Source organism: Jaculus jaculus, chromosome 10 (genome assembly GCF_020740685.1).
Source record: "Jaculus jaculus isolate mJacJac1 chromosome 10, mJacJac1.mat.Y.cur, whole genome shotgun sequence".
NCBI classification, from domain to species: Eukaryota; Metazoa; Chordata; class Mammalia; order Rodentia; family Dipodidae; genus Jaculus; species Jaculus jaculus.
Window position 1 is genome coordinate 14,742,854 of NC_059111.1, and position 14,369 is coordinate 14,757,222.

Here is a 14,369-nt window from a genome sequence, read left to right on the forward strand (position 1 = left end):
AAGATAATCCTAGTGAATGTTTGCAGAACAAAGCAACTGGGATAACTGAAAAGGCCAATAAGCAGGTTCCTTGTAACTTCAGAGGCGCAGGTGAAATGGTTCAAGGCCCCCTCAGCCTCTAGACAGCAAGGACTAAGAAGTGCTCAGGGGCTAGGAGAATGCGTAGTCAGGAAAGTGTTCGTTAAGCATGCATGAAGACCTGAGTTCTAACCTCCCCCAACTTCCTGTTGGCAGACATGGTGGCCCACTAATAATCGCAGCTCCGGGAAGGCAGAGCCGGAGGCTCCCCATTGCATAGGCTACCTACTTGCCCAGTGGGTAAACCAATCCATGAGCTCTGGGTTCAAGTGAGAAATTCTGTGTCAATAAATAAGAAGTAGGGCTAGAGAGATGGCATAGCAGTTAAAAGACGCTTGCTTGTAAAGCCCGTTGGTACTGATTTGACCCCCCCTGCACCCACATAAAGCCTGATGCACAAAGTGATGCATGTGTCTGAAGTTTGTTTGTAGTGGCAGGTGGCCCTAGTGTGCCCACACACACACACACACCCTCAAATAAATAAATAAGGCGGAGAGCAATTGAGGAAAACACCAGGCATCCACCTCCGGCCTCCACACTCACACACGTGTGCGTGCCTGAACTTACCTCTCACACATGGGACACCATACACACATGCACATGCGTGGAGTGGGAGTGGTTCTCTTGCCTTCATTTCCAAAGCTCCATCATGTGTTCTGTTATTACCACTGGAAAGTGGCCGAGCTTTTCAGAGCAAGAGCAGGCAAGGCCCGCCTCTGCAACCCAGGCTTGCTTATTTCCCAGCCCCTCCCCAGGGCCCGTCCTGTGAGTAACTGCAGCTCAGCTGTGTGAGGTTAAGACAGCTGAGCATTGCCCGCCAAAGAGCACCTGCCAGCTCTTGCCAGCACACGTGCCGCAGCCGTGCGCTGTATTTTTACTCTGCACAGGGAAGGAAAGGTCGTTTTCCTCCCCCCCCCCCCCCCGCCCCCTGTGCCTTTCCTAGAACTTGGGCTCTTTGAAGCCACAAATTAATCCAGTGTCACACCATTTGATACTGATCTCTAAACCTCAGTCACTTCAGCAGAGGATTTCTCTGCACATTCTATCTTTGGTGGTTTTCCTTGCCATGGCTTTGTGAGTGTTTTTAAATCGTCCCTGGAATCATGCCGATGTTTTGCTTGCTGGGATCTGTTAGGAGTTCTTTTCCTCCAACATAGGCCCTCCTTGCTCCCACTTATCTTTATAAATGCAAGGGGCCTCTTATGCACTACTGCCTGGATGGGTTGGGGAATCAGACCTTATCTCACAGGACTGTCATGCAAAATATTGCTTTATTTTTTTGTTTTTGATTTTCGAGGTAGGGTCTCACTCTGGTCCAGGCTGACCCGGAATTAAGTGTGTATTCTCAGGGTGGCCTCGAACTCACAGCGATCCTCCTACCTCTGCCTCCCGAGTGCTGGGATTTAAGGCGTGCGCCACCACGCCCAGCATATTTCTTGATTTTTAGAGAGCATTCTTACACAGTTCATATAGTGTTGAAAGTCACCAGAGATATCTCAAAAAAGAATACTTTTAAGCGTAGCTCCTCAACACAGAGGAAAGTCGCTCATACTCCTTCTCCCTGGTTTAAGGATGACCATCGCAAAACGGGGAAAGTGACAATTGTTTGTGTTCGGTTTTCATGTTGAAAGGAAAAGTCTCCCCTGGTTTATCGCAATCTAGTCATGATGTGTCCATTCTGTGAAGTCCGTTATGCACAAAAGTCCACAAAATGAAGATAAAGTGCCTCTCTCCAGCCTGACAAAAGCCATTCCTTTGCAGAACGGTAGCTGCAACCAAAGTAAATAAATGAATGGACAGCAATCACAGCCTAGTTGATGAAACTGTTCAATTAAAGCACAGGCATTTACATGGTGTAATTTCCCTAAATTGCCAATGAGCCCCTTTAGACACAACCAGTGTTCAAATTGATTTCAGCATTGATTTTGGCTGAAGCTGATAAATTTCTGCTTGTTAGTTAAAGTAATTTTGCAGAAGACTTTGTACTGCAGTATTGAAGTGTTCATTTAGCTGATGGTTAAAAGAGGAGTTATTTACAGAGGCTCCTACTGTTGTTCTGAGATGGGACAATTCCCCAATCATCTTTTACTTTTAATTTTTTAGGCTTCAGCATACCAATCAATAGGTGATTGAAACTGATTAAAACTTATCCAACCAGCTGCCTATGGCAGTTTAATTAGAAGCTGGATGATTCTTAAATTAAACTTGTCTTATTTTCATTGCATAGCCATCTTCCAGAAGAGTAAGGGACTAACGGGGCTGAAAACATAAAACTTTGGCTCTGTTAAGATATCTCACAAACATTCAAATCCCTCAAGAGCTATTCCTAAAGCAACTCAAAAATGCACTCAGAGTTTTTCAGAGATTCAAAGGGATATTTTTGGTGTCAGACGGGTCACCCGGAGTATAATGTAGGTGAAAGTTGTTCTGCGAGGCAGCGTCCTGCGAGACAGATGAATGTCGGGCTTGGTCGTGAGCACAAGGGAAGACTTCCATGAGTCTTCCATCAGCTTTGAGTATTTTTCATTCCTTTTTGAGGTCTTGATCAAAATAAATCTCCACTGAATGAAAACTAGTATTTTCACATTAGCCCACGTTGACTTTTTGACAGCATTGTAAGTGGGACAGCAGAAGAGACCTTTGTCATCTTCCTTACTTCCTGATCGTCCCCATCCTGATGTTATCTAGTGTCTTCAGTTTTTTAATGGAAGTGGTTTAATATTTCTGTCATGAGGGACATATTACATCTGGTACTGCTGGGAAGGGACGGGCTCACTTTTCAAAGGTGCATTTACTCTTTGACCCACCAGGGTGCTGTTTAGTGTCGTAGAGAGGTAATTTAGTAAATTGTACCCCAGTGGCCTGAAAAAGTTAATGCAACTCTGAAAAGTGAGTCATTCGATCGATTTTCCCCTATTGCTTTTTAGAAATCAGCAGTGACCATAGCCAGAGAGCCTTGAAGGCGACCAGAAAGAGGCTCTGGAAGCTGCCACAAAGCTTGCTGCCCTGTGCCTTGGCTTTGGAGGGGTTGACTCCTTGCTACTTATCTTACCAGACATGCTCTTGGGTAACCTTACCAGGCCTTAGATTTGCTACCTGTGATGTGTGATTAACATTTCCCTGGCAGATAGCTTCTCTGTTTGAAAATATTTTAAAACCAAGCATAGAAGCTTTTCTAATGGCGAGTTTTATGTCTGGTTTGGGAAAGTGACTTACTGTGAGCATTACAAGAAACTGTGAGTTGTGATTCCTTGTACTCAATCCATTTGAGGAGAGAGCTTTCTGCCTAGTCAGTGCCCAGGCTGTCCCCACACTATATTGCCTAGCTGTTCCAGTGCCTCTCTTTTTTTTTTTTTTTTTTTTTTTGAGGTAGGGTCTCATTCTAGTTCAGGCTGACTTGGAATTCACTATGTAGTCTCAGGGTGGCCTGGAACTCACGGCGATCCTCCTACCTCTCTGCCTCCCGAGTGCTAAAGGGGTTAAAGGCATGCGCCACCACTCCTGGCTCCATTGCCTTCTTTATCTCGGCTTTATATCTCTTGCCTCCCTGTTTTGTCCATTTACAATCCTTTAGAAACTTTGGCCAAGAGATCCCGTGGCTCTCTTCCTTGATCTCAAGGGACGTTATTACTCAGTTGACATGGGGAGCAGCAAAGGCTTCATCATAGTGGAAGAGACGTGAAGGAATGTGAGGACCACCTTAACTCTGAGAGCAAAACGGGTCACTTCGCCCAGCTGCACAGACAGAAGAAATGAGAAAATGTGGGGATGGGGTCCTGCTCCTGTGTTTCTCTCATTGAAAATCTTTTTAACCCAGCCATGTTCCCCATATCCTATATTAGGTTGGTTTATGATCCCTGAGTAGAATCAGTGTCTTGAAATTAATATCTGTAACCAAACAACATGTTTGATTTGGTCCATAAACAGTCTGGGGGCCCTGTTGCTTAACCACAAATTATTTCGCAATCAGTAGCCAAGCATCTGTAATGGGTGTTTTGAAGGAAAGTTGGCGTAGTCCACAATTTGAACTCGTACAGTTTACATAAAAGCTTCTTTCTGCAACTGCTATTTACTTTGGATTTTCTGTTTGAACAGCGAGAGCCTGGCTAATGTGTTTATCTATTATGGGAGGCAACAACTGTCAGTGTTATTTCCCCTGAAACTATGTGAATTTTTTTTTTCTGTGAATGGTGATGGCTATTTTAGTATGCGATAGTACTTTTCAAAATTCCAAAGCCTGACTACTAGCCCTAAACATTTTAAATAAATCTACCACTCCCCCCCCCAAAAAAAAGACCTACCAAGTGAACAAATCTCTCAAAATACCAAGCACTGAAACAAAATTCTCATTAGCTGACCCACAGCCAGCTTACATTTGGTTACTGAAATTGCCATTGCATTTAAGACAGTATCCAAGCTGGGCATGGTGGCGCACGCCTTTAATCCCAGCCCTTGGGAGGCAGAGGTAGGAGGATCACCGTGAGTTCAAGGCCACCCTGAAACTCCATAGTGAATTCCAGGTCCACATGGGCTAGAGTGAGACCCTACCTCGAAAAACCAAAACCAAATAAACAAAAATAAATAAATAAAAAGATAAAAGACAATGTCCAAGCTGGGCTTGGTGGCACCTGCCTTTAATCCCAGCACTCAGGAGGCAGAGGTAGGAGGATCACCGTGAGTTCAAGGCCACTTGGGCTAGAGTGAGACCCTGCCTCAAAAAAAAAAAAAAAAAAAAATGACCCCACAAGATGGCAAGAGATTTTTGTTTTGTGTCTGCACGTGCATTGATGCACTGCCTTCCAACGTGTCCTGCCTTACAGCCTTCCGGGATCAAGGCTCGCTGTTCGAGGGAGGAGGCACAGAGTGCCACGTGGGTACCTCCTCACCTTATATCTGCCTGCAGCCCTCTGGAGGTAGAAACCTTCACTTTTCCTTCTGTTTAGTTTTCTTTTATGCCCAAGTGTTAGACATGGAAAGAAAGACACCTAAGTAGGAGAAAGACTGCCCTGTTGTTTTCTAATTTTACATGAAAACAGAACTACACCTACTCTTGTTTGTTTTTTATTTACATCTACATTTTTGTGGAGGTTAGTTTTTTTGTTCATAAATGAATAAAATGTTATAAAGAACAAGGAAACAGCATCTGTAAGTGTGGGAACTGATGATTAGTCATGACTTTTAATTAATGCCATATTTTTAATAAGGAAGTACATTTAATAATTGAATCTGAGTGACTGTAACTAGCTCTTAAATTTCTGTGCTAATGAGAATTAGGAGTCGTACAGTTACTTACAGTGGATAACTACTCTGAAACCTCATGTTAGAAAATGCTTTGTCAGCTGGGCGTGGTGGCTCATGCCTTTAATTCCAGCACTTGGGAGGCAGAGGTAGGGGGATCACAGTGAGTTCAAGGCTGCCCTGAGACTACATAGTGAATTCCAGGTCAGCTTGGGCTAGAGTGAAACCCTACCTTTAAAAACCAAAGAAAAGAAAATGCTTTCTCTCAGCTGGGTGTTGAGGCAAATGCCCTTAATCTCAGGATTTGGGAGGCCAAGGTAAGAGGGTTACCATGAGTTCAAGGCCAGCCTGGAACTGTAGAGTGAGTTCCAGGTTAGCTTGGGCTAGAGTGAGGCCATATCTCAAAAACAAACAAACAAACAAATTCTATGAACTTTCTGTCACCGTGAGCCAGATCTTTGATACTCTTTATTTCACCTGTCTCCTTGCCTGTGCCCTGGCTCTGGTGGACATCCTGGAAAGCTCCAAGGCCAAGAAGGAGGGCATGGAATCTGGGATAGCCGTGGCTGTGACACAATTGCCTGCCTGCAAAACAGAGAACTGAGGTCAGTTCTGGGGAGAGCCAGAACCACTGTTGTCTCCAGCAGCCACCCGATAATATCACAGAGGGCTTTGCAACTTTGGTTTGCTCTTAAATAGGCTTGTCTGGTTTTCTTTCTGGTCTCCTCCGTACCCACACTTGGACCCAGGGAGCGGAATAAACCTGCCTTCTCTCCACTTACTGGAAGCATACCCCTTGGTAGCTCCTGTTCTTGCGAGTCAGGCCCGCGCTATTGCTTTGCCGCCTCCGGGCCCAGATGATTTCCTTCGGTTTCCCATCCATTTGGAGAACTTTCCACCCATTGATAGCTGTCTATAAATAATTCACGGGGTCATTGTCCCCCTGTCCACCGACCTGCTCTGAAGTATGTTATGTGAGAAGCAGAACTGAGGCCCATGGCATTTGGTTCCCATGGTTTACAGAGCACCTCACCCTCACAGGACGGCGCCAGGTCCGTCATGCCAGTGTTTCTCTTTGTCCTTGTGACTCTGAGTCTATACATGGCGTGACTCTTGAGGTCTTTTCTTCAAGACAAAAAGGGTGTCTCTATACTCATTTTAATGACTCTTGCTAGTCAATGAATTGGCATTTACCACGTCATGCAGCCAGCTGACCACAGGTCAGCTCTAGTTCTTAAATCTCTCCCTGCTTCACAGTCTCTAGAGCAGCACAGATGCTCCTTATTAGAAATTCTCCCTGCTCACAATTTAAAATAATTTTATTGGGACGGGTTCAGAAATTAATATGCAGAAGGCGCTGCAGGACGTAGATGCCTCCTTCAGCTGTGTGAGGTTGCACAAGCATTGTCAGGAAATGTATGTTCTCCTCTGGGTTATTTATTTTGTGAACAGGAGTCAGCTGGGATGATTTTATTTTTGTGGTTCTTCTAGAATTTGGAATTCTAAGCATAAATAATCTCAGTAAACACTGTACACCGCAGATGCGATTGATCTTTTCCATGACGTACACTTGTGTGGGAATCCAGATGTTGGAATGGGAACCCAGGTTGCTTCTCCCTTATGTCCTGTGTGGATAGAAGACTCTTCAACATTTTGTTTTCAAATTTTTATTCTCCTCATTGTTAAAGATTCTGCGACAAATTCAGTTTATTCCTTTCAGTGATTATTCGTAAGTTCTCTCTCTCTCTCTCTCTTTTGGTTTGTCCTCCTCTAGCTGAGGCTGACCTGGAATTCACTGTGTAGTTTCAGGGTGGCCTCAAACTCACGGCAATTCTATCTCTGCTTCCAGAGTGCTGGGATTAAAGGTGTGCGCCTCCACACCTGGCTATTCTTAAATTCTTACTAAGATTTACATGAATGAGAACATACTTCTTACAAGTATTGCACTACACTATTTTATTTTTTAATGTGTAAATATGCGTGTTCATGTACACATTATGCAGGTGCATATGCATATGTGTGCTTATGTGTTTTAAAGCCAGAGTAGAGGGCTGGAGAGATGGCTTAGCAGTTAAGGCATTTTCCTGCAAAGCCAAAGGACCCAGGTTTGATTCCCCACGTTAGCCACATGCACAAGGGGGCGAATGTGTCTGGAGTTCGTTCGCAGTGGCTAGAGGCTCTGGTGCTCCTATTCTCTCTGTCTCTCTCTCTTTCCCTTCCTCCCTCCCTCCCTCTTTCTCTGACAAATAAATAAATTAAATAAGAATATTTAAAGCTGGAGTAGAACCTTGGGTGTCTCCTCAGGAACTTTGTCCTTTGAGGTAGGGTCTTTCATTAGCTTTCAGCTCACCAATTAGGTGAGACTGGCTCGTCAGTGACTGAGAAATCCTCCTGTCTCCCCCTCCTCTGTGCTGGGGTCGCAGGTGTGCACCACCACACCTGGCATTTTATGTGGGTTCTTGGCGTTAAAGTCAGGTCCTCATGCTTGTGAGGCAAATATTCGACTCACTGAGCTCTTCCCCGGCCCCAGACTCTTTTACATGTCACAGAGCTGATAATGGAATCACTTGCATTTGTTCCCAAGTACTGCTTTTGAGGCACTTCACTGCACAGTTGGGGAGACATAACCCCAGCATCGTGGCCCAGTGTGAGCTCATGAGTGCCATGGCTTGTCGTGCCCAGCCGCCAGCGTACCACGGAGCTCCTTGCCATCCTCCAGTGCTTGGATGCTTTCTGTCCCATCTTCCCTGACGTTCCTTGAGCCCTGGAGGGGTTATTTCGTTTTGTTTTGAGAGAGGATTTCACTGTGTAGTGCATGCTGGCCTCAAACTCACAGATGTCCTCCTGTCTCAGCCTACCAAAGTGCTGGGCTGATGGGAGTGAGCCACCACACCCAGCTAGGTTTTACTGTTAATTAAAACACTCGGCTGCTGTGAAAACTTGGTAGCTTCCTAACATTACTGAGTCCAGAGCCTGTCTCCAGTATTACCTCATTGAATCCTCACGGCTCTGTAAAGTGGGAACTCATTACCTGTTCCAGATCGGAGCCCATTTACCTGAGCCAGGCTCACTTGGCTGAGGGACATACATGGTGTCAGAACTTGGTTGGCGCCTTGGGAGCACATACTTTTCTCTCTTGTCTCCCAGAAGAGAGTAGCAGTGATTGCTTCCTTGACATGAGAGCTCTGAGAGTGAGGGGCCTTGGCCTCACTGAAGCACTTATCACTCTGTACATGTGGAATCGGGTACAGGTGAGACAACCTCTTCATGCTTGTCATGCCTCATGCTCCCTAGCTTGATCCAGCCTTCACTTGGCCCTCAACTGTGTGAGCTTGGGCAAAGTACTTAGCCTGTCTCTGGGGTGCTTGTGTGAAAAATGATCAGACCACAGTTCTCTGAATTCCAGAATGACCCAAGTGAGTGATTATGTACTAATGTTAAAGGTTGGTGCCATCATCTTCGTTCAGTCTCCCAGAACCTGTCGTTACAAAGGAAGAAGGGAAATTGGAGTGCTGCGGACGTAGCTTAGTAAGAGAGCCCGTGCTTAGCACCCGGTTTGATCCCGACAGAGAGAGAACGTTTTTTTGTACTGGTCTTTTTTGTTATTTTGTATATTGAAAAATTTACACCAGGCTACTGGTTTTGTTTTTTAACCACGCTGAAGGGTACATACTGAGCACTCAATTTTAAGGCTTAGGACGATCCCCAGAAGGCCTGTGGTGGTCACAAACAAAACTGAGCTCTCAAGAAGTCACACTAAAAACACCTCATACAGTGCTTCCTTCTTGGGCTCTTTGGAACAGGTAATTACTGTGGCAACAACAAACTAATTTGAAGTGTTAGCTGTTAATTAAAACATTGCAGAGGTGTATAGGTGTCTTTTGGTGTAACCAGAGCCTCCATTCAAACTTCATTAATCTCTTTGCAGTTAATGTGTTGAGGAAGGTCAAGACGACTGAGATGCACTATCTGCTGCAAGCAAACAAACTCCTTTTCCCAGGTAGAGCGCCATGTGCGGAGCCCAGGGACAAACCCGGCTGGCTCATGGATGGCAGTGCCTTTGTCATCCACTTCTCCCTGATGATTAAATGTTAAATTGGTACTGTCACTGCACCGTAAACCAAGCCACCCAGCATCTTTATGGCTGGAAATCGAACCCAAACTTGCACGGATGAATTAGCGTGCATCATAATTAAATCATCAAGCTTCCCCTTTTAATTCACTTGGAAATAGGACACTTTTCTTTTGGAAAAAGCGATCAGCTTTCTTGACGAGCTAATTACGTTGCTGAACTGTCCAGCGTGGTATACACATTAGGCAGTTATTCCTCTAATCATTTTCTTATCGCTGCAGCTGCTTTCAGAAGTCCAGGTGTTGCCTGTTCGGTGTAACAACGTGGCTCTTTTCACAATTTCCAGCCAACTGTGTGTCAGGCCTTGGTTGGTGATTCCAATACACAACATTTTAAAAAGAAGTTGTGCCTACTGGGCAAGTGCTCTACCCCTGGTCCCAACCAGCCCATGTTCATATGTCTTTTAAAAAAAAAATTATTTTTTTATTGACAACTTCCATAATTGTAAACAATATCCGTTGGTAATTCCCATACACACACACGCTTTTCCCTTTGAAAGTCCACTCTCCATCATATCACCCCCCCCCATCAATCTCTCTTTTATTTTGATGTCATGATCTTTTCCTCCTATTATGATGGTCTTGTGTAGGTAGTGTCAGGCACTGTGAGGTCATGGATATCCAGGCCATTTGGTGTCTGGGGGGAACATGTTGTACGGAGTCCTACCCTTCCTTTGGCTCTTACATTCTTTCCACCACGTCTTCGGCAATGGACCCTGAGCCATGGAAGGTGTGATAGAGATATTTCAGTGCTGAGCACTCCTCTGTCACTTCTTCTTAGCACTGTGGTGCCTTCTGAGTCATCCCAACGTCACTGCTATTTGAAAAGAGAAGGTTCTTTAACCAAAAGTGAGAATAGCATTAACATTTGGGTATGAACATTAAGAGAAGTGCTTACTGGGCAGTTTGGTGAGCACAGTAGATACATTTAGCCAGACAGCAGGAGACGTTACACCCCTAGGGTTCATGTCTACCCCTTTTGTAGGTTTTCATTGTCAGGGATGTATTCCCTCCCATGGAGCGGGCCTCCAGTCCATTTAGAGACCAGTTGATTTTCCCTTCAACAGACATGCTACTATTGTATCTATTGGCTCATGTGGCCTGGCTGGCCAAAGATAAGGCTTGCAGTGTTTACTGTTGAGTATCTTCACTGGTGATTTCTCTCTCCCATTGAGATGCATGCAGAGTGGCTTTTTCAAGCTTTCAGTCAGCTGTTCTACATGGAGGAGGTTTTCAGTTCAGCTCAAGCAGGATTTCTCAGTGGCCTTACAGCCCAAGTATGTGGAATCTTCAGCAATAGGGTTTTACCATTTGTTCCTAGTGGAAAACCAGGGGCCTCGGCAATGGCCTGTAATGTTTTAGGGGTGTCAGGGACCTCCCTGGCCAACAACTCTCTGGAAGGTCTCCCATCCCTGGCAATGGAAATTTTCTAGTAACAGTCTGTGGCTTCTGAGTATTCCATTGTCCAAAAAGGTAGTTTTCCATGTGACACTTATATCCTCTTAGATTTTGATTAGCCCTCCCTCCACCTTTCCTTCATTCAATCTCTTCCCCTGACCTCAATTAGGCCTTTTCACCCCCATTAATTTGTTCTACTTACATATACACAATACCATTCTATGAAGTCCCCCTTCCCTCCCTTTCTATTCCCTTTATATCTCCTTTCTAGCTTAATGGCCCCTGCTACTGAGTTTTATTCCTACTAACATAGAAGTCCAATCATTTGTAGCTAGACATATGAGAGAGAACATGTGCTGTTTGACTTTCTGGGCCTCGGACATCTCACTAAGTATAATCCTTTCCAGATCCATCCATTTTCCTGCAAATTTCATAACTTCATTTTTCTTTACCACTGAGTAGAACTCCATTGTATAAATGTGCCATATCTTCCTTATCCACTCATCAGTTGAGGAACATCTAGCTGGTTCCATTTCCCAGCTATTGTGAATTGAGTGGTAGTAAACATGGTTGAGCAAGTATTTCTAAGGTAGTGAGACGAGTCCTTAGGATATATGCCTAGGAGTGCTATAGCTGGGTCATATGGTAGATCTATTTTTAGCTGTCTTAGGAATCTGCACACTGATTTCCACAATGGTTGGACCACATTGCATTCTCACCAACAGTGTAGAAGGGTTCCTCTTTCCACATCCCCGCCAACATTTATGGTTATTTGTTTTCATGATTGTAGCCAATCTGACAGGAGTGAGATGGAATCTCAATGTAGTTTTAATCTGCATTTCCCTGATGACTAGTGATATAGAACATTTGTTAGATGTTTATATGCTATCTCTACTTCTTCTTTTGAGAACTCTCTAGTTCCATATTCCATTTTTAATTGGGTTGTTTGATTTCTTAATATTAAATTTTTTTTGAGTTCTTTCTATATCCAAGATATTAATCCTCTATCAGATGAATAGCTGGCAAAGATTTTCTCACATTCTGTAGGTTGCCTGTTTGCTCTATTCACAGTGTCCTTTGCTGTACAAAAGCTTTGTAATTTCATGAGGTCCCAGTGTTTGATATGTGGTTTTATTTCCTGAGCAATTGGGGTTATGTTTAGAAAGTTTTTGCCACGACCAATATGTTGAAGGGTTTCCTCTACTTTTTCCTCTAGCAGTTTCATAATTTCAGGTCTGATGTCAAGGTCTTTGATCCATTTAGACTTAATTCTTGTGCATGGAGAGATAAGGATCTAATTTCATCCTTCTGCAGTTACATATCCAGTTTTCCCAGGACCATTTGTGGAACAGACTGTCTTTTCTCCAATGAGTATTTTCAGCATTTTTGTTGAAGATCAGGTGGCTATAGCTACCCGGACTTACATCTGGGTCCTCTATTCTGTTCCATTGATCGACATGTCTGTTTTTGTTAATTTAAATTAGATTTAAATTCACTGCAGCTGAAACTTTGAGCCTGCCTCTCAGATGAGATCAGGTGTATTCTTGGTCGTATGGTCGTAGACCATATTTTAAATTTTTTCAAATTTATTTATTTATCTGAAGGGGGATGCTAGGGTCTCTAGCCCCTGTAAATGAACCTCAGATACATTGGGTAGTTGGGGAATTGAGCTCATGGGTGGCAAGCACCGTTAACCTCGAGCAATCTCCCAAGCCCCCTGCCTGCCTGTATGTAAAGAAAAGATGAGCCACATGCTTGAGCCTTGTAGCTATGTTTCTTATAAGAAATGATAGTAAAAGCTGTATGTACTATTTTGATGAAATGTAGTGATATAGTTTGTCTGCGTATGTAACTGCAAGAAACATAAATGAAAGTTTCCATGGACATGCTTTCTAGAGTGTTTAACATGGGACCCTAGAGGACACCACTGGATACACACAGGGCCAGCCAGAAGACCCAGGTTTGAGGACTCATTCTGCCACTATGCACTTGGCATCATTGAGCAAACTGCTTACCCTCTCTGGGCCTCAAGAGTTCTCATATGAGGAGGGTAGTCATACAGCATTGCCAAGGTTATGCTAGGATCTACAACCAATCACTTTGTCAGCTATTAAGTTCCATAGAAATGTCAGTCACAAGCTGGAGAGATGGCTCAGCAGTTAAGGCAGTTGCCTGCAAAGCCTAATGACCCAGGTTCTATTTTCCAGTACTCATGTAAAGCCAGATGCACAAAGTGGCACATGCCTCTGGAGTTCGCATGCAGCAGCAGCTAAAGGTCCTGTTACGCCCCTCTCTCCTTGCAAATAAGTAAAAATATCTTGAAAAAAAAAATTAAAGCAGGTGTGATGGCACATGCCTTTAATCCCAGCACTTGGAGGCAGAGATAAGAAGTTCTCCATGAGTTCCAGGCCAGCCTGAGAATACATCTTGAATTCCAGGTCAGCCTGGGCTATAGTGGGACCCTACCTCAGGGGGAAAAAAAAAAATTAAAAAGAGAAAAGCCAGTCTCTAACAAGTGCTGATTTCCGTGAAAGTACCATCTATTCTCCTATTGCTACATAAGTGATTGGATCCATGCTCATGTCCTTAAGTATTGCTTAATAATCTCAACCTTTTTTTTGTCTTCCCACAGAGCATACCATGTCCCAAGTGGGAAAATTTTAGCTGTAAAGGTAAGCTGTGGACGCATCTTACTAAGTTCTTGGTGCTCACTACTTTCTTTTCCCCTCATGGTACAAGCCTCAGACATTGTCAGAGAGATGAAGGAGTTTACGGGACAGGCTCAAGGCCCCAGGAGATGGCTCAGCCCCTGAAGTGCTTGCTCCAGCATCCACGTTCTAGAAAGATGTGGTTTGCGCCTCGCCTGCCATCCCAGGGATGAGGAGTCAGACACCGAGAACCCCTGGGGCTTGCTGCCCAGGTGGCCTAGCTGCATTGGAGAGCTCTAGGTCACTAAGAGGCCCTGTCTCACAAAATAAGGAGAAAAGTGACGAATGAAGGCAATAGACATTGACTTCTGACCTCCCTGCGCATGCATGCATGTGCACACATGCACACGCACATGTGTTCACATACATGCGCACAAAAACGTTTAAGGTTCAGCTGACAGGCAGAGGAAGCCAAGGTCCTGTGGGCTACTCAGGCACCAGGAAATATTTCAGAGTGCCTTCCAGTGCCCAGGCATCAACAGGAGTTGTAGTTCTTCTCAGTAAGACGACAGCATGTCTTTCTGAGTGGCCTCTGCCAAGGGGCATCACTGTGTTCCTGATCTTGCAGCTGAAAACTTTAGTCACGTGCCTCCTTTTGCTCTGTCACCTACCACAGTCTGGAACCTGCTGTGTCTTGTTAGATGTTTCCCCATTTGTCCATATTGTACTTATTATGTGTGTGCCCATGTTTGTGGGGAGGGGCATGTGCGGGCCATAGGCACATGTGTGCAGGTCAGCAGACGACTTTCAGGTAAGTCCTCACTTTCTACCTGGTTTGAGGTAGGGTCTGTCTGTCTGTCTTTCTGTCTCTCTCTC

General features: G+C 44.5%; 1 protein-coding gene across 8 annotated transcripts in view; it reads left to right on the plus strand.

The window, feature by feature from the left end:
* Map2k5 (mitogen-activated protein kinase kinase 5) overlaps positions 1 to 14,369 on the plus strand; it is a 278,604-nt gene that overhangs the window by 71,832 nt on the left and 192,403 nt on the right. For all 8 annotated transcript variants that reach the window (XM_004662568.3, XM_045160765.1, XM_045160764.1 and 5 more), the window contains one exon: positions 13,478 to 13,517. In XM_004662568.3, the coding sequence (XP_004662625.1) occupies positions 13,478 to 13,517 (40 nt within the window). The remainder of the gene's footprint in view (positions 1 to 13,477; positions 13,518 to 14,369) is intronic.